Source organism: Mesoplodon bidens (assembly GCF_964165515.1).
Source record: "Mesoplodon bidens genome assembly, chromosome: 2".
Classification (NCBI taxonomy): Eukaryota; Metazoa; Chordata; class Mammalia; order Artiodactyla; family Ziphiidae; genus Mesoplodon; species Mesoplodon bidens.
In genome coordinates, this window is record NC_138177.1 from 157,582,844 (window position 1) to 157,606,774 (window position 23,931).

The following is a 23,931-nucleotide window of genomic DNA, read 5'->3' on the forward strand; positions in this document are numbered from 1 at the left end:
TATGTTGAAGGAATGGAAGAAACCGGATTGTGGTGCAGTGCTGCTGGCAGAGCCATGCAGCAAGAAAAGCCCAGAAGCAGCATAGCGTAGACATACTGGGCATGCGTACAGGATCTGGAGTCAAGCTTCCAGGGCTCAGAACCAGATCTTAGCTCTGCCATTTGCCAGCTCTCTCTCAGTTTTCCCATCTTTGGTATGGGTGATAGTGATAACAGACTCTACCCCATAGAACAGCCATAAAGATTAGATACGTTAATGAATGCAAAGTGTTTAAAGCAGAGCACAGCACCCAGGAAGCACTCAGTAGAGGAAGTTATGGTAGTTATTATTAGTACAAAAGCAGGGGGAGAAATGGTAGTGATCGCTGCGGAAGTGAAAGGAACTTGGAAGAAGGGTGGAAGGAGAAGTTGGTTTTGGACCATGGGAGAGATTCCTCATTCTGGAAAAGGCCAGGATAGGCGTGTCTGGGGGTCAGAAAATCAAAGTTAGACTCTCTTACTGGCCAGTTGAGAATTGGTGGGGGGAACTCTTGCAAAGGGACCAAAAGCATCGAAGGGAGAGTTTGGGGACAGAGGACAAGAACAGAGCTTGAGGGATGGTTGAGGGCCCAGGAGAAACTGGAGCCAGGACCAGGCTCCTGCCTGATCTTCCATGAGCGTCTTCCCAGGCCCGCCACCAGGACCCGGTGGGCTGGGGAGGGGGAGACAGCCAATGACAGCACGACCCATGAGGTTCTTCTGACCAGGGAGGAGGGAGGACGGGGCTGCAAAGGCACTGAGGGTACAGGTCAGAGAGTCATCAGTGAGTCATTGCTGGGCTGCTGAGGGAGAAGGAAAGGAAGAAAGGCGAGGAGGAGGCTGACAGATGAGGACACGGAGGAACCAAGGCCTGGAGGCCTCTGTGCTCAGAGTGCAGGAGCTAGGGGGGAGTGGTGAGAGCTAGATGGAGGGAGAGCTGTGGGTAAAGAGACAGGTGATGGAGTGTGAGGTTTTAGAGGCTGAGCAGTTCCAGGTGACACTGAGGTCCGTAGTGTGACCACAGCATTGGTGGCTAAAAGGGAAAAGCCACGAGGTGACTGGTCAAGGAACTGAAGAACCCAGGTGTGGGTGCATCATCCATGTGGCTGATAAGGCGCCCCCAGATGGTGGCAGGGTGGCCGTGGAGAGGAAGACACCCAAGTCAAGAGTGAGTGGAGGTCAGTAGAAGAGAGGAACGGGGAAAGGTAGAGGGTGAAACAGCTCCACGGGCAAGGGCTTCAAATGAGGGCCCAGGAGCCACATCTGGATGCAACCCTGGGATCAAGAGGAAATCCCACCATATTCCTGGCCCCTGTCGTACCTGGAGCTTGGGAGAAGGAGCCGCCTCCTTTCATAAGGGCCACAGGGAGGTAGTGTGGGAGGGATGGGAGGCAGGCAGAGGTTCTGTGAAGAGTCTAAGGGGGTGGAAGTTTTGCTTCTACAAAAAATATTTGCTGGATTGATGAGCAGGTGGGCAGATGGGTGAATGAATGGGTGAGTGTGATGGATAGATGGATGGATGGATGGATGGATGGATGAGGGGGTGGATAGATGAGTGAGGGGGTGGATAAATGAGTGAGCGGATGGATAGATGGATGGATGGATGGATGGACCAGTGAGTGAGAGGATGAATGGAAAGAAGAGTGAGATGGTGGGACATGCGTGGTGGTGGCAAGGTGACGTGAATAAATAAGTGAATGAACTGAATGACCTGGACATTCCAGGAAACATAGCAGAACAGCGTGGGAGGTCAGAGGGGTGACAGAGCTAATAGGCCAGGCCTTGCCCCAGGAGTCTACACCACTCATTAGAACAGCTACAACCACAGGAGGTTGCAAAAGCCACCATCCCTCTACTCCCTGGGGGCCCCCAGCCCAAAGGCTCACCCGGGGGCAAAAGCCCCCATTTGTGGCCCCTGAGTCTAGACTGGAGGGACAGAGGACACAGGACTAAGGGAACAGACTGGCTACATCTGATGACCCCTCTTCCCTCTCAGGATCCAGGCCAGGTACCCCAGGAAGCAGCAGAAGAATGCAGACCCTAGGTTCTCATCACAGAAGTTATGGACCTGCCTTCACCTCTCTCTTGCCTTAACCATGTTATCTGACTTCTCCTGGCTACTCCTCCTGGCAAGATTTTGAGGAAAAATGTCCCTGTCTTCCACATGCCCACCCCAATGCATGGGGACATGACCCAGCTGCCTGGATCCAGCCACCTCATTTAAGGAAGCCCACGATCAGGGCAGAAGATGGCCCTGCCTGGGGACTCTCTGCCAGCCACAGGGTTGCAGAACAGATAGGTTTCCTCCAAGCCAAGATAAGCATCTGAGCTTTATCTCACCTCAGCCTCTGATTCCACCACCACCACCAGGACCATACCCCCCACCCCAACACACCATGTCAGGCCAAGGCCGGGAGAGCAGAGATAAGGCCCTCCTGGCCAGCAGACCACAAGCGGCAGATGGGGCTGGGGAGGGAGGGGGGGATCTTCCCTTTTGCCCACCCGAAGCTAGAATTCTGCTTCCTTCCCTAGAAGCAGGCCCTCCAGGAGAGCATCTGGGCAGCCATCCCAGCCTCTTTGCAGGTTGGGGCCCTGCATACGGCCCTCCAGCATTCAGCATTGAATATGTCCTAATTGATTTATCTCTCATTTGGGGCACCAATCAAAGGCAGAAAATCCTGCCAATCTGAGCACCAGGGAAGCAGGAGAGTGCAGTATGGGCTGCCACTGGGTGGAAAAGACTCTTCCAGATCCCTTGGCAGGTAAACTGATGGCCACTGGTGATCCGTCCGGCCTGAAGACCCAGTCCAACATCCAAACTGCTCAGCACCCTTTCACAGACACCTCCTCCATGCCAGGCCCATGCTGGATACTGGGGTCACACATCCAGTCCTGGGCTTCACAGAACACCTGGGAACCCAGATGAGCAGGACCTAACCCAGCCTGGAAAATCCAGGGAGGCTTCACAGAGGAGGTGACATTTCAGCTGGATTTTAAAGGATGAAAGGGATTTCTTCAGACACAAAAATAAGGGAGATGGGCATTCTGAGCAGAGGGAAGAGTATTGGAAAGCCCTGGAGCCTCAAAAAGGCAGAACATGATTGGACAGTGATGGTAAATGGAATGGCTGGGGTTTCAGGCCCCTAAGGGGAGGAGGAGGTTGGGAAAGGGGGTATGAAGAGATGAGGCTCCAGCATCGGGGAGGATTAGGGGCTGGCGACGAAGGGGCTCAAAGGCCATGAGGATGACTTGGAACTTTATCCCATGGGCAGCGAGGAACCAATGGAGGGTTTTCAGTTGGTCAGTGACATGCTGGGACTTGTGTTTTGGAAGAAGCCCTCCAGATGAGTATAAGAAGGGTGGTAGCCCAGGAATGAAGGCAGGGAGACCGGGAGGAGGTCGTTGCCATCATTCTGAAGAGTAATGATGGTGGCCTGACTCCTGCCGTGGCAGTGAGGTGGGAGAGAAGGGGCAGAACCCACAGGAAAGGGTGACAGGCCAGACGTGGGGCGTAAGAAGCAGGGGGGAGTCCAGGCCAAGTCCAGGTTTCCGGATGCCTGGACAGAAAAGCAGGTTTTCAGGAGAAAAAGTGGAGGAGCTCATGTGGGGGCATGTTTCACTGGGGCATCTGCGGAGTATCAGGGGGAGATGGCGGTCTGAGAGGCAGGACCGTGAGATGCTGCCCGAGGTGGTGCAGAGCCAATGTCATCTCCGGGTCTAGGATGCAGCCCTGACCCCACCACCATCTCCCACCATTTCCAGACGTGTGCTACGTCTTCCTACCTCTTTTTTTTTATTTTTTTTTTTGCGGTACGCGGGCCTCTCACTGCTGCGGCCTCTCCCGTTGCGGAGCACAGGCTCCGGACACGCAGGCTCAGCGGCCATGGCTCACGGGCCCAGCCGCTCCACGGCATGTGGGATCTTCCGGGACCGGGGCACGAACCCGTGTCCCCTGCATCGGCAGGCGGACTCTCAACCACTGCGCCACCAGGGAAGCCCTTCCTACCTCTTTAACAGTCTTCAACACACTCTTCCCATTCCAGCCTCCATGCCTTTGTTCTTGCTATTCCGCTGCCCTGAATACCCTTCCCTCCTCGGTACAAATCCCACTCAGCCCTTAAGCTCCAGCTGGAGTTCCACCACAACCCAGGGGCTGGAGCAAAGATCCAGGGTCAGAGGTGGGGTGGGGGTCGAAAGAGAGGTAGTGAGTGTGGTAGAAAATGCAGAGACCTGATTTAGAGCCCAGCTCTGCAGAGAGCTGGCTGTGTGACGTGGGGCTGGTCACTTTCCCTCTCTGGGCCTCAGTTTCCTAACCTTTCAGAGGAGAATAAGGAAAGGTCCTTGTCCTCAGGGAGCTCAGAGTCTAGAAAGGGCCATAAGGGAAAACATGACCTGTGAATTTCGAGGTCTATCAAATGCCCACAGTATGCAAATGAGGGAAAAGTTTATGGAGATAGACTTAGGGGCATTTTCTCTCAGCCTTGAAGAATGGGTAAAATTTCAACAAGCAGAGATGGAGGTGGAGGAGGGCACTCCAGGAAGGGAGGACAGCCTGAGCCAAGGCTGGGAGGCAGAAAGTTCAGGGTGTGTTCAAGGAAGAATGAGTGTCCAGATTCTGGTTCCTTCTGAGTCAACAGCTCAGGCGCTTTTTGTAAGCGGGCAGCCCAAGCTGGGCAGCCTCCAGTAAACACCTGTTTGCACAATCGAGGTCACACATGGGGGCGTGTTTGCACAATGACCTGTTTGCACAATCTCAGCCGACTGCTGTATTCCAGCCAAACCAGCCCCTGGCAGACGAGCAGAGCCTCCGCTTCTGGACACTCACCCTGGCTGGCCCACCTGGCCTCTGCCTGCAGAAACAGAAACCACCCAGCCCGCAGTAGGGCTGCCGACCATGGGGTTCCCCATCCACTGCAGAACTCCCTGACTGGGGTTTCCAGCCCCCAGAGGCCACCCAGTCTGAGGGAGGAGGGGGCGGGGCAGGAGAGCTGGAGGAGGAAGTATCCACAAAGCAGACACTAGGTGTGAGGGAGGGGTTGACTTCACAGCTGTCTTATGCTTTCCAGCTCACCAGAGTAAACATTTATTGAGCATTTACTGTGAGCCTGGCTCTGTCCCATGAGCCTCACACGCATTAGTTCGCTGATTTCTCTCAAGGATCCCCTGAAGTAAATACTAACATTATCCCCATTTTAAAGATGATGAAACGGAGGCTCAGAGAGCCCAAACAACTTGCCCAGGGCCACACGGCATTAAGTGGGAAGTCAAAGCAGTCTACTCCTCACCCTCTGCTCTTAGCCTCTCTATCTGCTAATGCTTCTTACCTAAGGAAAGTTTTTCCTTAAGTCTAATTTTCATTTCAGCTGCGGCAGCTCCATTGCTTGGTGCAGGTCCTCAGTGGAGAATGGAGCACCGATGAGATCAGTAGAGTCTTGCCCTGACATACTGAACTCTGCAGAGCGGAAAGAAAGGAATTTTCTTGAACACCTACCATGTGCTTGTTACCATGCTAGGCTCCGTACCTCCCATAGCTCATTTAATCCTCACAAAACCCCTGGGAGGAGTTATTACTCCTGTGGCAGATAAGGAAACTGAAGCTTGGAGAGGGTAAACAGCTTCTCCGAAGTCCACAGTCCAGTAGATCTGCACTGAGAATTCTGGGTGCCCTGTGCTGAGGCCGCAGGCAGAGAAGAGAACGTGGTTTCTGCCCTCAAGGAGCGCACAGTCTAATGAAGGAAGCAGACAGCCAACAGCCGCTGCAGCATTACAGCACCACCAAGGAGGGAGGGCACCCGACCCAGCCCGGAGAGATGCTCAGGGCAGGCAAGGTGCCCAAGCGGTGGCAGTGCCAGGACTTGGCCAGCCGGAGGTGACGGGGGCTCAGCCCCGGAGGGAGGCAGCAATGTGTCCAGGTGAGGGGTGGGGAGACCTGACAAAGGCAGAGAGAGGAGATGAATTTCTGAGTTCTTGATAAGCCTGAGAGCTCCATCAAGGCAGAAGCTAGGGCTGCTTTTGCTCACCATCACGCCCCTGCAACCTACTTGAGGAACAAGTTTTCTGAATGATGAACAAAAGGCCCATTCTCCTTCATTAGGAACAGACTGGATGTGACAGTGTGGGGGAGGGGCGTGAAGAATGACTCCTGGGTCCCTGGGTTGGGGGACTTGGGGGTGATATAATTTACCAAGATGAGGTTTGCAGGGATTGGGGACAGGTTTGGTAAAGTGGAGGGAAGATGCATCCATTCAATCGTTCACTCAACGGATATTATGTATTGAGGGCTCCCCATGTGACAGACAGTGTTGAAGACCCTGGAGATAAAGTTGGTTTTGTTTTTGTTTTTTAATTTTTTTAATTTATTTTTTTTTTGGCTGCGTTGGGTCTTCGTTGCTGCACGTGGGCTTTCTCTAGTTGCGGTGAGCGGGAGCTACTCTTCGTTGCAGTGTACAGGCTTCTCACTGCAGTGGCTTCTCTTGTTGTGGAGCATGGGCTCTAGGCACGCAGGCTCAGTAGTTGTGGCATGTGGGCTCTAGAGTGCAGGCTCAGTAGTTGTGGCGCACAGGCTTAGTTGCTCCGTGGCATGTGGGATCTTCCCGGACCAGGGCTCGAACCCGTGTCCCCTGCATTGGCAGGCAGATTCTTAATCACTGCGCCACCAGGGAGGTCCCTGGAGATAAAGTTCTAAACAAAACAGACTAAAACACTTGCCCTCATGGAGCTTACATTCTAGTGGGAGGTGGGGCTGGGGGCAGCCAGTGTCAGATGGTGAAAAGGGTAATATTAGGGGGGAAAGAGAGCTAGAGAGTGAGGGGTGGTTGCAATTTTTTTAAAAGGTGGTCAAAGAAGGCCTCAATGAGAAAGTGACATTTGAGCAAAAAACCCAAAGAAGGGGAGGGAGTGACCCATAGAGTGATTTGGGGGAAAAGAGTCCAGGCAGAAGAAACAGCAAGTGCAAAGGCCCAGAGGCAGGAGGGAGCCTAACAAGTCCAAGAAATAACAAGGACAACAGAGTGGCTAGAGCAGAGCAGCAAGGGGGAGAATAATCACAGGAGAGGGGCCAGGGAGGGAATGGGCCCCGGGTTGAGTAGGACTTTGTAGGTCATTGAAAGGGCTTTGACTTTGAGTGAGATGAGAGCCCTTGGGAGTTTGGGGCAGAGGATGACATGAATTGACTTCTGTTTGATCCGTACCACACTGGCTGCTGAAGGAACAATAGACAGGTCGGGGGGATGAGGATGAATGGAAGTGGGAGACCAGGGAGGGGGCCACTGCAACGAATCAGGTAAGAGAAAGGATGGCTTAGAGCTGGCTGGTATTGGTTTAAGTGATATTTGTATTTTCCAATTTTTCATCAGGAAAATATCCAAACATATGGCCAAGTTGAACTTTACAGTGAATACCTATCTACCCAGGATTCTGGTTATATTTTGAAAGAAAATTCAATGGGATTTGCTGAGCACGTGAGCCTTCTGGGACACCTCGGGGAGGTTGCTGCAGACAGTTGGATATTTCGTACTGGAACGAGAACTGGAGCCCAGGTCTGCCCCATCACAACAGACTCAGAAACCCACTTTTTCTAAAAAGGATCGTATGTTATAGACACTCTGCTAGTCTGTTGGTACCTAATCTTTATTGCGTCATAAACCCAATAAACTGTGAACAGTCTGAACCCTCTTTAGAAAAATGCACAGAAAATTATTTGTAAACAATTGCAGAGGAATTGTGAAAGACATAAAATGTAGCCTGTTTCACTCAATGAAAAAATATTCAGTTTGGCAGAATCACTGTGAGTTAATGTTACTAATCTCTAGTGAGGCTGTGAAGACCAGAGCCTCACAGGCAATCCCCTGCCTTGTCCCCAGAGTCTGCATTCCTCTGTCTGTGTGGCCTTTGGGCAACAGTAAGGAACATGCCATGCAGAGGGAGTGGGGAGGAAGGTACTGTGTTAACAGGATTCCCTGTAACCTGGAGGACGCCCCTCTGAATATTGGGAGGATCAGGGCCCCAAGGCTAGTGCTAAAAAGAGGCTTAGGGCCGAGGGAGCCTTCGAACCAGGGTCTGTCTCCAAGTGATGCTCCCCCAGGGCAGGGGGGTACGGGGGCATGGGAATGGCACCCAGGCGGGTTGGAGCCTGGGCCCTGCCAGCCTCAGAGCTTTGAGGTCAGGAAATCCGGAGGCAGAGGAGGGGGACAACGTTGCCACATCCCTCTGCCCCTTTAAGACCCCCGAGGCAGGAAGGCTGCCCGGGCCCCACCAGCTTCCCTCCTAGGCTCCTTCCTGGGAGGAAGGGGCTGCCCGTGCCAGCTTCGACAATGCAAGGGCGGGAAGGAGGCTGGGCAGGTGTTGCAATCCGCAGCCCCTGCGCCTGTCAAAGGCCGAGCCATTAACGACAGGGCTGGGGAGAGCAGCCGGGCTGTGGCTGTTTTCAGGAACTTGCCTTGAAGAGGAGAGAAGAGACCAGGGAGGCCAGGCGGACGCCCAGCCGCAGGCTCCAGCGTGAGTAGGGGAGCCCCAGGGAGGGCTGGACCTTGGGCTCGAGGGGACCCTGGAGTCCCAGTTACGCTCCCCCAGCTCTGTCAAGGGCGTGCATATGCAGGGGGCCTGGGAGCAGAGGTCCTGCCTTTAGGATTTGTCCCTTGGAACCAAGAGCCCTGGACACTGAGTTACTTCTCCTAGGGTGCCCCTGCTTTTCTTTGTATTGGGGAAGTCACAGACAAATAACTCTTTGAGGACACTGATCTGGGCTCAGGAAAGGGCTGGACTCGGGGAAGGGCATACTCATTGTCCCTCTCCCCATCTCTCCCTCAGAACCTATGTCTTAACTGCTCCCGTCTCCATCCCTGTCTATTTCACTCTCCATCTCTCTTTCCTTCTCAGCCCCTCTCTGGCTTGCCATGCCTCTGAGCTTCTCTCTGTCTGTCTCAGAGTCTCTCTGTGCCTCTCTTTTTGTCTCTCATGGTTCCCTTTGTCTCTTGAATCTTAAAATCTCACGTATCTCTTGCTTCTCGGCCTCTGAGTGCCTCGGTCTCTATGTATCAGCATTCTTGTCTCCGGCTCTTTTCTCTCTCCTGCCTCAGTCTTTATCTCTGTGAGTCTCTCTCCATCGTTTTGGTCTGTGTATCTCACTTTCCTACTTTTTCCGCCTGTCTCTGTCTGAACCACATCTGGGAAGTCCTCTCCCTTGGTTCATTCCCAGCCTCCTCCTCCCCCCAACCCTCTTCCCATGGAAAGAATCCACGTGAAGGGGAGTAGAAAGAACAGGCGAGAGATGGGTGTGAACTGGAGAAGGTTGAGTGTGATGGGAGGGAAAGGAGAGGAAAGCAGAAAGTGGGGGAGGGGGTGATGCAGTGACCCCAGGGGCCAGCGTGGTGTGCTGGGACTCAGAGAGAGGCCAGAGAGTGAGCCAAGATGGCTGGAGCAAGAGGGCAGACTGGGGGTCCAAGGAGCAGGGGACTCAGAAATGGGGCTTTGACATGTGCCGTGTGACACAGACAAAAGCAAGGTGGCAGTCCTAGGAGGCTGTGACCACGCAGCCTGTAAGCAGGGGAGGGAGGCACTAAACCATGCTGATTCCACAAGACGGTGTCTCACTTTATGGAGCCTGAAAATAACATGGTTATTGAGTGCTTCCTCTATGCAGGCTCCATATTAAGTGCTTTTATCAGGGACCATCTCATTTCATCCTCACCACAACCCTGAGAAGTGGGTGCTATTGTTATCCTTCTTTCACAGATGGGGTAACTGAGGCTCAGAAAAGTGAAGTAACTTGTCCAAGGTCACCAAGCTGGTAAGTGGCGGAGCCGGGGTTCAGACCAGGTGGTCTGACTCAGGACTGGGCCCCCAGAGAGTGAGACCGTGCTCTACCTGGCCCCAGATCCCAGTCAGCTGGGATAGGGAGCACCCAGGGCTGCCGTGGGGGACCAGGGACTGATGCCAAATGTGCCAACCCTTGGCAACCCTGGGAGAGGATGCCTGGGCCCCTGGGGGTTTGAGGTTGCATTGCCCACTCTGGATAGGAGCCAATGGAGAGGGATGAAGTGGTAATTCGCTGGGCAGGAGGGCTGGGATATGATCAAAAATACATGGAGATGGGCACCAGTGTCCCAAAATCTGGGCCAAGGAGGCTAAATCTTCCCCAACAAGTGTTCATGGGGGATAGTCATACTGGCATGCTGTAAGAAGAAAGTTGCCAACCACTGATTGGTAGACTGGGGTGCTCTGAACAGTTGTGCAGGTTTCTCACTGCACAAAGCTGCCCAGCAAGCAGAGGTTGAAATTCAGCCTATTCTCTAGTTGCCAGGTCCTAGTGTGGGGCTGCATTCGTCCAGAGGAAGGGGCACTTTTTTTTTGATTTGCAAAAAGGTGACTTATGGGCTAGCATTCACCTGGTGTCCTGATACTGCAACACGTAAGGATAGACCAGGGGTTTAAGTAAGACCCAGGCAGGCAGGAATAGCCTTGGGTATCTGGGCATTTCTTATTCACACCTCTGTCTTGGAGGGAGAGAAAAGGGAGAGGAGTTTAATTCTTTCTGAGCTCAGGGGATCAGCTGAGACATCACCTACATGTATGTGTTCATGTATGTACAGGCTGGTGATTCCCACTGACCTGCCACCAAGGGTGTCAATTAGTGCTGGAGGATCAGGTGTGTGGCCCCAAAACCGCAGTGGGAGCAGAGTGGAAAGGCTGGAAGCCCACCCCAGCGGTAGAAACCCATGCATACTTCCTGAGACTAATGAACTAATTAGAGGGAACTAATGCTCCCTCCATCTGGGCACTGTCACCATGACCACAGGATGCCTGGCCCCAGAAGGGCTCCAGAGGTCTGTGCCCAGAATTGGGGGTATCCTCCAGCCCCCCTTCCCTTTAGCCATCTCTGCGGCAGCCAGCTTCCCAAGGTGTAACCTGTCCTCAGCTACTCTGTGGAGTTGTCCCTTTCTGCCAGGGAGCGTCTCTGATATTCACCAGCGTCAGAGGAAAGGACTTTGAGCATGGCTCACCCAGGAGAACCTGCTTGGTACTCATGTGCAACATGGACATGCCAGAGAATTAATACCCCAAGGGACAGCCCTTGACCAACAGGAGGCAGGAATTGGTGAATAAATGTGCCCATTCTCTCAGCCAGCCAAGGGATGAATTGTCCCTTGGGTGGACAGCTCTTGAGGTGTGTTCTACGTGGCTCCTTGGAAGGTTCCAGCAGGATCGAGCCCCAGTTGTCCATAAATGTGACTGGCTTGATGACGAACCCTTGTGTTGGCTTTCCCTCCTTACCCATTTCATTCTCCCCACTCCCTCACTCTGTTCCTGGAATCTTCCCAAAAGAAACTCCCTGCATGCAAGCCTTCATCTCAGGCTCTGCTTTGTGGGGGGCTAAGACAGCTAAGACAGAACGGAAGTGGAGAAGAATACCGTTCCCTGCGGCTCCTTTCCCTGCTCTCTCCTGGAAGGCAAATAGAATAATAACAGCGGCTGTCACTTACAGAGTCGTCTCCTATGTGCCAGGCACTGCGTGAAGCCCTTGACTTGTATCATTCTGCATCCTCCTCCCAAAACCCTATGCAGTATAGGCTGTTGTTACCTCAATTTTGCAATGAAACTAGGCTCAGAGAGATCAAGTAACCTGGCCGAAGCCACACTGTGGCAGAGCAAGGACTAAGCTCAGCTCTGACTGCAAAGCCCATGACCTTAACCATCCCCCTCTGCCTCCAGGTGAGCACCAAGCCGGCACCATGGCGGGGCTGGGAGCCTGGAACCTAGCGAGAGCTGCTCTGATCATCCTGCTGCTCCCCAGAAGTGAGTGTGGCCAGGAGCGAGGGTGCCGAGGGGAGAGGGGAGCACAGGGAGAGATGCTGGGGGTGGAGGAGGATGGCATTTCCCAGCACTGCCACAGTGCTCCTGGGACTCCCAGAGAATCCTGAAAGAATCAACTGGGCCACAGATGTGGGGTAGCCAGGCTCCCATGCATAGACCTCTGTAGGCAAACCACCACCTCTGAGGAAAAGTGAGAGGACCTGGGCTGGCCAGCCCGGAGAAGGTGGGGTAGACCCAGGTCTTGTCTGCAAATCTGTGCCGTGTTGTCAGAAGGAACCCCTGAGTCCTATGCAGCCTTCACAGGCAGCAAAGGGATCAGGGTGGAAGACGTAAGGAGGCAACTTTAATCCTGAAATATAGAATCCCAGGGAATTCCCTGGCAGTCCAGTGGTTAGGACTCTGCGCTTCCACTGCAGGGGGCATGGGTTTGATTCCTCCTCATGAAACTAAGATCCCGCATGCCACATGGCATGGCCAAAAATAAATAAATAAAATAAAATAAAAAGAATCCCAGGCAGAGCTTTCCAGACTATGGAAACTCTATCTTGATAGGTGGAGAGCCTCCCATCTCTGGGGGTATGAAAGCCAAGGCACAGCAGGGGTCGGCAAACTTTGTGTGATGTAATGTTCAGCTTTGCAGGCCACATACAGCCTCTGTTGTATGTTCCTGTTTGTTTTTTGTTTGGTTTGGTTTTCAACCCTTTCGACATATTAAAAATGTTCTTAGCTGGCAGGCCATACAAAAATAGGCCATCCTAGCCCTGCTGTGGAGGACTCAGTATCAGGTGGAGTTTTGAAGTAAACAGTTGGCAAGTTTCCTTCTAGTCTGAAATTCTGAGTGTGTGGAGTAGTAGAAGCCTCCAAGAACTTGCTCTGTGACCCTAAACAAATTGCTCCTCCTCTTAAGGGCTCAGCATCCCCATCAGCAAAATGGGCTGAAGAACACCTGGGAGAGGAGAGAAGGCATCGTGGGCAAAGTGCAGTGCTTACTCGTTTATTACATACGTATCCACCAAGGGCCTGCTCTGTGCTAGGTGCTGGGAATGCAGCAATGAATGAAACAGCCAAGGCCTCTGGCCTCACAAAACCCATGGTCTAGTTTGGGGGACAAACAAGCAAATAATCACATGACTACATAATTATGAAAGATAATAAGAGCTTTGGGAAAGTTCAAGGGTCTTGGCCTGGTCTGGTTGGTCAGAACCTGGTCTGGTTCCCTGCAAGACGCCTAAATGTTAACCAGGTGAAGGAGGGGTGGGAGAGAAGCAAAGGAGCAGCTCCAAAAGGATCAGCAGGTACAAAGATCTGGAGATTGGAGGGAGCATGGCGTTTTCAAGAAATAGCAAGAAGGCCAGAGTGATGGGAGCTGGAAAAGGATGGTCTGAGCTGGAACCAGGAGGGTTAGGCAGGGGCCAGGCCACAAGGGCTGTGAGAAGGATCTGAGTCTTTATCCTAACCATGGCAGCAAATATTTACATGACAGGCACTGTTCTAAGTGCCTTACACATGTTCTCACATCTAATCCTTCCAGCAAAACTAAGGTAGGGACTTTTTTATCCCCATTTTACAGATGAGAAAACTGAGGCACAGAAAGTCTCAGTGACACATCAAGGTCACATAATTAACAAGCAATAGAACCAGGCTCTAAACCTAGGCAGTCTAGTTCCAACATCCATGCTCTTATCCATCATACCATACTGCCTTTCAGAGGAATAGCGTGCCATTGAAGTGCTATGATCCAGATGGGGTAACAATCAGATTTGAAATCTGAAAAGATTGCTGTGGCTGTGGGGTTCCTATCATTCTAACTATTGTTTCACCACTGCTGGGGAGCGGACTAATCTCCCATCTGGTGGTGTGCTGGGGTTGGCTTGCAAGTGCTGATTGTGTACATCTCTTCCCAGGTTCACATTCAGTGATGTCACACTGGTAGCTTGAAATCAGCCACGGTGGGAATATTTACACCAGGGAAAGCAGCCCAGGCTACAAACCGGGATCTGTTTCTCTCTGTATAGCCAGCTGATAAACATTCACCCACACACCGCTATCTTGATCTCACCCCCAGAGCCTCTCACAGTCCCCATACACGTCCTCCCCATTCCAGCAACACATCTTGGGAGGTAAAGCATGAAGGTAAAGGCACAGAGTCTAGGGGTACTGAGTCTAGGAGCCCAGCTCTGTCAGGCAGAGGAGTCACTTATGGCCCCTTCTCTTCCACTCCAGGCCTGGAGCAGTGCGGACACATCAGCCTCTCAGCCCCCATCGTCCGCCTGGGGGATCCCATCACAGCCTCCTGCATCATCAGCCCGAACTGCAGCCACCTGGACTCGGAATCGCACATTGTATGGAAGCTGGAAGCAGAGCTTCAGCCCGGGGAGACGCAGCAGTACCTGCCGAATGGGACCCTGCAGTCCACCATCACCTTGCCCCACCTCAACCGCTCTCGGGCCCTTCTCTCCTGCTGCCTGCACTGGGGCAACAGCCTGCAGATCCTGGACCAGGCTGAGCTACAGGCAGGCTGTGAGTCCCTGTAGCCATCCACCCACTCTGCCTCCAATGCCCTCCTGCCAATACTAACAAGAACTATTCTTTCTTAAGCTCTTGTTCAATAAGCACTTTAAAGGCACAATATCATGTCATCTTCCCTACCAGTGGGTAGTGTTATTTAGCCCCATTTTGCAAATGAGGAAACCGAGGCTCGGGGAGGGTAAGTGACATGCTAAAGGTCACAAACTAATAAGGATAGAGCCAAGATTTATAACAGGCAGTGTGGCTCGAAAGCCAGTATAGTAACCACTACTCCATATGGCTGCCGAGTAAGCCCAAGCCCTCAGCCGTAGGAGAGTGTCTCCAGGGAGCATATTCTCTATGAGCTGGGCTTGCTCCCAGCTTCTCCCCTACCCCAGTCTCAGCCTTCTGTTCAAACTGAGAAGGATGGATTTGTGCCAAGCCAACGCATAACTAGAAACAAAGAAAGACCAAGGTTCTCGTTTAAGAATCAACAATAGTGAAAGCTCACACTACAGAGTATTCACTATATGCCAGGCACTGCTCTGAGCACTGTATACATAGTAAGTCACTGAGCCCTCACAAGAACCCTAGGGGGTAGGTATATTACCATTACCCCCATTTTTCAGATGAGGAAACTGAGGCACAGAGCCGTTAGGTGACTTCAAGATCACACAGCTGATGAATGGCAGAACGAGGATGAAAACCAGATGCTACACTGTTACTGTCAAAGGGGGCAGAGTTGAGAGGGTTGGAGACTCTGTGGTACTTATCCCTGTATGTGCCTGTAACGTAGCTTCCCCCAGGGCTGCCCCTCTGGGGTCACCCTGCATGGAGACAAGGGAATGACCCAGGACAAGGAAACGAGGCCAAGTGGTCCCAGTAGGAGTTTTCTGAGTGGTCTTACCTGAAGCCCTCACTCTCCCCACCCCATACACAGACCCTCCTGCCACACCCCACAACCTGTCCTGCCTCATGAACCTCACAACCAACAGCCTCACCTGCCAGTGGGAGCCAGGCCCCAACACCCACCTGTCCACCAACTTCACCCTGAAGAGCTTCAAGTGAGTAGGGGTCTCTATGCCAGCTCCCATTCCTTTGGGTACTGGGACAGAGCATGGGTAGGACTGTAGGGGTGGGGAGCCAGAGCCAACGGGAGGGAGAAGGGAGCCTCGCTTTCTTCCCCTGCTTGACACCCAGGCCTGGCCTGTTGGCAGGAGCCGGGGCAACTGCCAGAGGCAGGAGGACTCCATCCCCGACTGCGTACCTGAGGACGGGCAGAGCCACTGCTCCATCCCCCGCAAACACCTACAGCTGTACCAGAATATGGGCATCTGGGTGCAGGCCAAGAACACGCTGGGAACCAGCGTGTCCCCGAAGCTGTGCCTTGTCCCCATGGACGTCGGTGGGTGACACTGAGTGTGGGGGAGGGGAGCGGCCCCCACCATGGGCGGACACAGAGAGGCACGGGGAGGGAAACACAGACCCAGCGACAATGAGACGCTGCAAGACCTAGAGGTAGAGGAGGAGGAGAGAGAAAAACAAAGTGGATGCAGTCGTAGACAGAGCTGTGGAGACACAGACAAGGACGTGGAAGAAACACAGAGGCAAAGAGATACACGCATTAATTCTTTCAGCAAATTTCTTGAAGTGCCCACTCTGCGCTAGGCGCTGTTCTAGGTGCTGGGGATACGGCACTAAACAAAAAGGCAAAAATCGTGCCCCTGAAATGTTACATTCTAGTGGGCGAAATAAACAAAATAGAATGTCGGGTAATGGCAGGAAATTGAGCAGGGGGATGCGATGGGGAGAGGGGGCTGTTGCTATTTCAGGAAGGTGGTCAGGGAAGGCCTCACTGAGAAGGTGACATTTGAGAAGATCCTTGGAGGAAATGAGGGAGCAAGCCACTGGATATCGGGAAGGTAAGTGCTCCAGGCAGAGAGAACAACCAGTGCAAAGGCCCTGGGGCAAGAGTATGAAAGAGAGAGAGAAACAGACACATATACAGAGACAGACCTGCAGAAACAGGATGACACAGAGATGAAGAGACACAGAGAGAAACAGAAAGACACAGAGATCCCATAAATCGAGACCCAGAGAAGAAATGGAACCACAGACAGAGAGACAAGTGGAAGCTAGGATAGAGCCCGAGAGGACTGATCAGAGAAAGGGTCTGACGACCCCTCTCTTTGCAGTGAAACTGGAGCCCCCCACACTGTGGGCCCTGGGGTCCAGCCCTAAGGTGGCCCCGCCCCAGCCAGGCTGCCTGAGGTTGCGCTGGGAGACCTGGAAGCCAAGCCTACACATAGATCAGAAGTGTGAGCTGCGCCACCAGCCTCGGCTTGGAGAAGCCAGCTGGGACCTGGTGAGGCGGACAGCAACCTCAGGAGACTGGGGTGGGGCTGGCTAAGGGCAGGGTAAGTTGAGCTGGCACCGAAGGGCACAGAGATCCAGGCTCAGAGCCACGCCCCCCCCCACCAGGTGGGCGCCCTGCCCTCCAGGACCCTCCAGTATGAGCTATGCGGGCTCCTCCCATCCACAGCCTACGCCCTGCAGATGCGCTGCACCCGCTGGCGCCTGCCTGGCCACTGGAGCAACTGGAGCCCCAGCCTGGAGCTGACCACCACACAACGGGGTAAGTGGGTGGTGACAGGCTGGGAGCGGCCATCAGGACCCAGTCTGGCCTCCAGGGCCCTCCCTGACCCACTCTTCCTGCTCCACCCACAGCCCCCACTGTCAGACTAGACACATGGTGGCGTCAAAGGCAGCTGGACCCCAGGACGGTGGACGTGCAGCTGTTCTGGCAGGTAACCCCCTCTGAAGGCCATCCCTCCACCTCTTTCACCCCAAACAGACCCCTGCAAGCTGGGGCTCAGGACTCCAACAGGTCTGGGAGGCTTGGATGCATTTGTAGGTGATTTGCACGCACTTTGCATGTGCCTAGGAAGCTGGGCAGGGCCCTTCTGGAGAGACTACAGTGGAGGACTCATCTAGTTTGGTGCCTGCTGCATACACCGACTTGCTTTTTCCTTCCCTCCCTCCTAGGACCTGGCACAGAGGGAGGAGGGCTGGCTCCCAGCCTGGGGGGCTCAGTTCCTGGGACATGGCCACCCCATCTAGAAGCTCTCCCCTACTCCAGATGAGCTGGGCATCCCCTTATCTTTTTCCCCCTATGCCCACTGCAGCCAGTGCCCCTGGAGGAAGACAGTGGGCAGATCCAAGGGTACCTGGTCTCCTGGAGACCCTCAGACCAGGATGGGGCAGACCCAATGCTCTGCAACACCACGGAGCTAAACTGTACCTTCCAACTGCCTTCAGAAGCCCGGGAGGTGATCCTTGAGGCCTATAACACAGCTGGGACCTCTCATCCCACCCCAGTGGTCTTCTTGGAGAACGGAGGTAAAGGGGGCCAGCAGCTAGTAGAGCATGATGGTTAAGCATGTAAATTCGGAGGCTAGACTGCCTGGGTTCAAATCTAGCCCTGTCACTTGCTAGCAATGTGATCTGGGCAAGCTACTTACCCTCCCTGGCCTCAGTTTACTCATTTAGCAAATGGGGATGATACAGTATCTAGCTCAAAGCATCGCTGTGAAGATTATGAGTTAAGACACGTGCCTGGCACAAAGTAACTGCTCCATATGTGTTAGCTATTATTATTACCATTAGCCAGAACCAGGTTAATCCGGTGGTGGTGCCTACACACACACAGTCTATTCTGCCAAGGAAATGGGAAAGAAAGCCCTAAGTTTTTCCAGCTAGAACACAGTCCCTGAGTTAACTGCTCATTCTCAGGGGATCAGCCACTACCAACCCCAGGTGCCCCTGAACATGGGTCCTCACGAAGTGAGACTCACAATAACAATAGCTAATATTCCCACTTCCCAGCCATGTGACCCTAGGCAAGTTACTTAACCTCCCTGTCTCAGTTTTCTCATTGCTAAGATGGGGACCGTAGTTGTGCCCCACCATGGGACTGTTAGCAGACTCCGTGAATTAATACCTACCAAGAACCACACAGGGTTAGCTTTCATCATCACCAAGCACTACTCCATGCCAGGCCTGTTTCATGTACCACCTCATTTAATCTGCACCATGACCCTACGAGGTAGAAACTTTTATCATCGTTTCCACCTTACAGATGAGGAAACTGAGGCTCAGATGTTGACTTACCCAAGGTCACCCAGCTTGTAAGTAGCAAAGGCCAGATTGAACCCAGGCATCTGGCTCCAGGGCCTGCATTCTTTTCATCTTCATGTCATCGTCTCCTACTCTGTCTCCAGGCCCACCCCTGGGCAGACTCCACACCGTGGCTCGAGACCCTTACAGCCTCTGGGTGGGCTGGGAGCCCCCCAGCCCTCAGCCTCGGGGCTATGTCATTGAGTGGGACCTCGGTTCCCCCAGCCCCAGCGGCAGCCCTAAGACCTGGAGGATGGAGCATAATGGAAGCATTGCAGGGACCCTGCTGCAGGGTGAGGCAGGCCTGGGGGGCTGGGCAGGTGGGCAGGGCCCGGGAGAGGAGGGGACATTTTACCTGCCTGACAGTAGGCAAGGGGCGAGCTGAAGCACCCTAAAGAAGCAGATTCCCCAGTCTTTCCTGTTCTTTCACTGTTCTCATCTCACATCCTCAGAATCAGGAAGTCCCTCCTGCAGTCTAACTGGATCCTCTGTTTCCAGCCCTGACTCTGCCCCCTTCCCAGCTCTCTCTTCCACTCTTTGCCCCTTACCCACACCAAATGGTCTGAAGAAGAGACTGCAGAGGCCAGCCCTGCAGAATGAGGCCCAGGTTATCCCTGAAGTCTGAGGTTAGCCCCCGAACATCATCAGAGGCTAGCCCCTAACCAGGGTGCCCCTATTTTCTCTCTACAGAAAACATCAGGCCCTTTCAGCTCTACGAGATCACTGTGACACCCCTGTACCAGGACACCAAAGGACCCTCCCAGCACATATATGCTTACTCCCAAGAGATGGGTTCGTCAGCCACCAAGCCTTTTCTCAGAATCCTCTCCTCTCTCTCAAGGCCTGTCTAGGCCCCCAGAATCAGGAATACGAGGGAACATTTTCTTCCTCCCCTACCTCTGGCCCAGAAGAGGCTCTCTCCCAATCCTAAGATTACCTCTGGCTTACACTGCACCCCTGCAGCTGGAAAGAAGTCAGGCGGTGGGGTAATAGAAATTGGGCAGCGAGCACGGCAGAATTCAGGGAGCAAGTCTGGCAAAAACTGATCAGGTGTCACATGTGATAGAAATTAAACTGAGGACCTGGCATAAACTTAGAGAGTCAGTGGCAGAAATCAAATAATGAACCAGACAAAATCAGGCCTGGCAGAAATCAGGTAGCAAGGCTTTGGAGTCAAAAAGGAGCAGGTTCAAATCCCAGCTCAACCACTTACTAGCAGTCGGTGGGATTCAGGGAAAGTTCCTGGGATAGTGAGGCTTGGACACGAGTCCCCCTGGACTCTCTTCTAGCACCCACCCCCACAAAGTGTCCCAGTTCTTGGGTCTGGGGAGCCACAAGAAGTCCAGCTGGGCTCTCCCCGCCGCCCCGCTCCCTGTCAGCCCCTGTACCTCTCTCTTCCGGCAGCCCCCTCCCATGGCCCAGAGCTGCATCTAAGGCACATTGGCAAGACTTGGGCCCAGTTGGAGTGGGTACCCGAGGCCCCTGAGCTGGGGAAGAGCCCCCTTACCCACTACACTATCTTCTGGACCAATGCTCAGGACCGGACCTTCTGTGAGTCTACCCTCAGTGCCCCACAGCCCCAGAAGGCCAGGGAGGGCGGGTTCAGAAGCCTTGGGGAGGCTCAGCAGCCAACCCAGACTCACCATTCTCCTCTCCTCCCAGCCACTGTCCTGAACGCCTCCTCCCATAGCTTTGTCCTCCGTGGCCTGGAGCCTTCCAGCTTGTACCATGTCCACCTCATGGCTGCCAGCCAGGCGTGGGCCACCAACAGTACAAGCCTCACCCTGATGACCTTGGCCCTAGGTAAGGGGAGAAGGGGGCTGGCAGGACAAGGCTGTTGGGAGGGTGCCTCACCCAAAGGATCTCCATTTTGCAAGTAGATAAGCCTTGCATGGATCCCCTGATTTGGGGGAGGAGACCCAGCCCAGCCCTTGGATCCCAGTCTGAGGCGGAGACCCCCCAGCCCAGCCCTTGAATCCCAGTCTGAGGCAGGAGACCCAGCCCTGCCCTTGGATCCCAGTCTGAGGCGGAGACCCCCCAGCCCAGCCCTTGGATCCCAGTCTGAGGGAGGAAGCCCAGCCTCACCTACGTGCACTCTTGCCTCTTCTGGCTTCCCCCTCACTCTAGAGGAGTCTGAGCTGCACATCCTCCTGGGCCTCTTCGGCCTCCTGGTCTTGCTCATCTGCTTCTGTGGGGCTGCCCAGCTCTGCTGCAGACCCAGGTGAGTCCTTTTGAGAGACCTGACACCCAACTAACCCTGACTACAGGGAAGTGCAGACCTCAGTGAGCCGGTCTAGGCTCCTCTCGGCCTTGCCAGGCCTCAGGAGCCAGGTCTGGGGGTCGGGCCCTCCACCTTCTCCTCTCTACATGAAGGGGTCGTCCCTTCAGCTGCTGGGAGTAGGTGGGAGAAAGGATGGAAAGATGGGAGGGCATGCCTGTCCTAGCCTTCACCTGCCCCCTTTTCCAGCAGGAAGAATCCCCTCTGGCCAAGTGTTCCAGACCCGGCCCACAGCAGCCTGGGTTCCTGGGTGCCTACCATCACAACGGAGGTGAGAACACTGGAGGGAGAGGGAAATGGGGCTGGGGGTTAGGCTCCCACCCCGGGCTCAAAGTGAAGGGATACCCCTCTGAGGATGAGTACTCAGGCCTTCCCATCACTTCACCTCTTCGGAGCAAAGCAGACCTGAGTGCGAATCCCTGCTCTACCATTCAAAACCTCAGTCACCTCACTGTGAAATGGGACTAATCCCACGCAGAAGCATTGGGGAAATTCACCAGGCTAAGTCTGAACAGCACATAACACGTGTCAGGAACATATGAGATGCTTTGCATCCTTTGAGTAACCCTTTGAGTTTCAGCAAAGAGCAGCAGGAAGTGGCTGGGGCAGATATCTGAAATGAACCAGGCCCTCACCCCACATCTTTATGTCCAGGATACCTTCCAGCTGCCCAGCCTTCGGGACTCCAGCATGCCACCCATCACCAAGATCACGGTGCTGGAGGAGGAAGAGAAGAAGACAGGACCCTGGGAGTCCAATGACAGCTCAGGGACCTGTGGCCTCCCCAGCCTGGTCCAGGCCTATGTGCTCCAGGGGGACCCAAGAGTACCTTGTACCCAGCCCCAGCCCCAGTCTGGCACCAGTGACCAGGTCCTTTACGTGCAGGTGCTGGGCAGCCCCACAGGCCCACGGCCTGGGCACTACCTCCGCTGCGACTCCACTCAGCCCCTCTTGGGGGGCCTCAGCCCCAGCCCCAAGTCCTATGAGAACCTCTGGTTCCAGACCAGCCCCCTGGGGACCCCAGAGCCCCTAGTCCCAAATCCGGAGGATGACTGTATCTTTGAGCCACTGCTTGACTTCCCTCTCCTGCAGGGGCTCCGGGTCAGTGGGGTGGAGGGTCTCGGGGGCTTCTAGGGCTTCCTAGAACTCCCCACCTGGGCCTGCTTCTTGATAAGCCTGGGCTATCCAGAGAAGAGGAGGTCAGTAAGCCCTTCACTAAAAAAAACCCCAGCCCCAGGAAAGGCAGAAAGTCTCCCAGTGTCCCCCTATCTCTGGCCCCTAGAATCCCTCCCCCATCCCCCCAATTTCCATGGGCTGGGCCTCCCACTTCAAAGGCCAGAGAATGTTTTTTCAAGCCCTGCCCACTAGCTTTTTGTACTTGTTTCCTATCATTTCAGTCTCTTAAACTGGCTTATGGTCTGATTTGGTTTGGCTTGGTTTTCAGAAACTCTTGAGTGTGCCTGAATCTCTGTTCTTTTTCTTTTCAGAGCCCTAGAAATCGGGGGGAGGGGGGCTTTACTCCTTAGAATCATTCATTTATTTATTCTTTCCTTAATTCCTTCATTCAGCCAGCCCTCACCTAGCATCTAGGCCCTGTGCTGGCAGCGGGGGTTCCAAAATGACTAGGCTCAGTCCATCCTCAAAGAGTTCCCATTCTAGGGACTTCCCTGGCAGTCGAGTGGTTGGGACACCGCGCTTCCACTGCAGGGGGCATAGGTTCAATCCCTGGTGGGGGAACTAAGATCCCGCATGCTGCACGGCGAGGCCAGAAAAAAAAAAAAAAAAGGGTTCCCATTCTAGTGATGGAGACTTGAGAAATGACCATTAGGGCACGATGGCCAGGGTTACCGAGGGAGTCACAGAGAACTGTGGGACATGGGGAACAGACCTCAGAAAAGAGTAGCCCCTGTTGCAGAAATGTAATTAAAAACAAAATCTCCTGCCAACCTAGAAAACCTCTCCACAAGGGTAGAAGAGGAAGAAAACTTTGTTTTAATTGGATGAGAATTAAACCAGAATGTCACAGGCAATCAGCTCAAGAGTTTGCAAAGATGAAGAGAAATTGTATCTGTTTACACAGCCAAGCAGATACAACTCATTGCATACATTTTCTCAGGATAATCACGAGTCCTCGAGCAAGAGAACTTGACGGCACTATTTGTCACACAGGGGTCACCCGAAATTCAGCTGGGAAGTGGGGTAGCCACCTGGGTTTGCTAATTGCCATTAACCAAAGGAAAAATAAATTTCTCATATCTTTATGAGAGGAGGGAGGTTTGCAACTTGGAGCTGGGCACCTGCTGAAGTTAGGCTCCTACCCTCCAGCAGAAACTGGGAGACAGGGGCTCTATCTTTCTTAATGATTATATTTCAAAGAGCCGGCTCCCAGGTCCTTGAGAAACACATTCCTGGGTTGTAAAACCGGCAAGAGGCTTATTTGGCTTTTAAAAAGGTTTACATACATCTCAAAAGGGCAGAGAAAGAACTCACAGTTACGGGTAGTCTAAAGTAAATGCTCTAAGAAAAGCAAGGGGGAGAAGAGTCTTTCCCTTTTTTGCACCAGGGAAAATGAAGATTTATTTTTCCTACTTTTAATTGGCATTTGTCCTTACACCCCTCATTTCACAAATATCAAAGCTAGTATTTCTTGAATACTTACTATATTCCGGGTGCTTTGCACACAACTGCCTCAGTTAATCCTCTAACAACCTAAAAGATAGATACTGTTATTACCACTCCCGTTTCATGGTTGAGTAAGCACACTGTGGCCCAGAAAGGTTGAGCGACTTGCACACAGAATCACACAGCCAGTAAACGGCTACTCCAGCCCAGGGCTGTCCAAAATCAGCGACCTTAATCACCACGCTGCAACACTGCCAGAGAAGAGGCTGAAACCTAGTAGTTCTTACAGGGGTCCATCCTGCACTCTGGAGGGAGAGGGGGTGGAAATACTAGGTTGGGGGAAGAAGACACGACAGGCCCCAGGGAAGCCCCCAAGGTAATCGGGGCCCAAGGTCAGGTACATGGAGTAGGATTAAGGGCGGGAGGCATGCTCAAGAAAACGTGGCATCTTAAGAATTTATACAGCACCGCACGCCACTAACGATGTCAGACAACGACCAAGCTCCCTCAGTCTCGCGC

General features: G+C 53.4%; 1 protein-coding gene across 6 annotated transcripts; it reads left to right on the plus strand.

Annotated features, from left to right (window-relative positions):
• Positions 1 to 8,426: 8,426 nt before the first annotated feature.
• Positions 8,427 to 22,237, plus strand: CSF3R (colony stimulating factor 3 receptor). Of its 6 annotated transcripts, none has more exons than XM_081223915.1 (17): positions 8,427 to 8,513; positions 9,750 to 9,804; positions 11,727 to 11,810; positions 14,052 to 14,348; positions 15,277 to 15,400; positions 15,554 to 15,741; positions 16,532 to 16,701; positions 16,818 to 16,971; positions 17,064 to 17,143; positions 17,522 to 17,735; positions 18,617 to 18,805; positions 19,203 to 19,304; positions 19,917 to 20,063; positions 20,175 to 20,315; positions 20,640 to 20,733; positions 20,980 to 21,061; positions 21,445 to 22,237. In XM_081223915.1, exons 3-17 carry the CDS (start codon positions 11,747 to 11,749, stop codon positions 21,922 to 21,924), a joined length of 2,526 nt encoding a protein of 841 aa, XP_081080041.1. In that variant the 5' UTR covers positions 8,427 to 8,513; positions 9,750 to 9,804; positions 11,727 to 11,746; the 3' UTR covers positions 21,925 to 22,237. The 6 variants fall into 6 exon arrangements, 5 of the variants coding, with proteins under 5 accessions (XP_081080041.1, XP_081080042.1, XP_081080039.1 ...); XM_081223916.1 differs by having other exon boundaries at positions 20,983 to 21,061; XM_081223913.1 differs by having other exon boundaries at positions 19,917 to 20,315.
• The last annotated feature ends 1,694 nt before the right edge of the window (positions 22,238 to 23,931 follow it).

Coding starts and splice junctions, on each gene's coding strand:
- CSF3R (XM_081223913.1), top strand. CDS start 11,747: ATGGCGGGGCTGGGAGCCTGGAACCTAGCGAGAGCTGCTCTGATCATC. Junction 15,401..15,553: donor TTCACCCTGAAGAGCTTCAA/GTGAGTAGGGGT, acceptor GCCTGTTGGCAG/GAGCCGGGGCAACTGCCAGA. Junction 20,316..20,639: donor CCTGATGACCTTGGCCCTAG/GTAAGGGGAGAA, acceptor CCCTCACTCTAG/AGGAGTCTGAGCTGCACATC.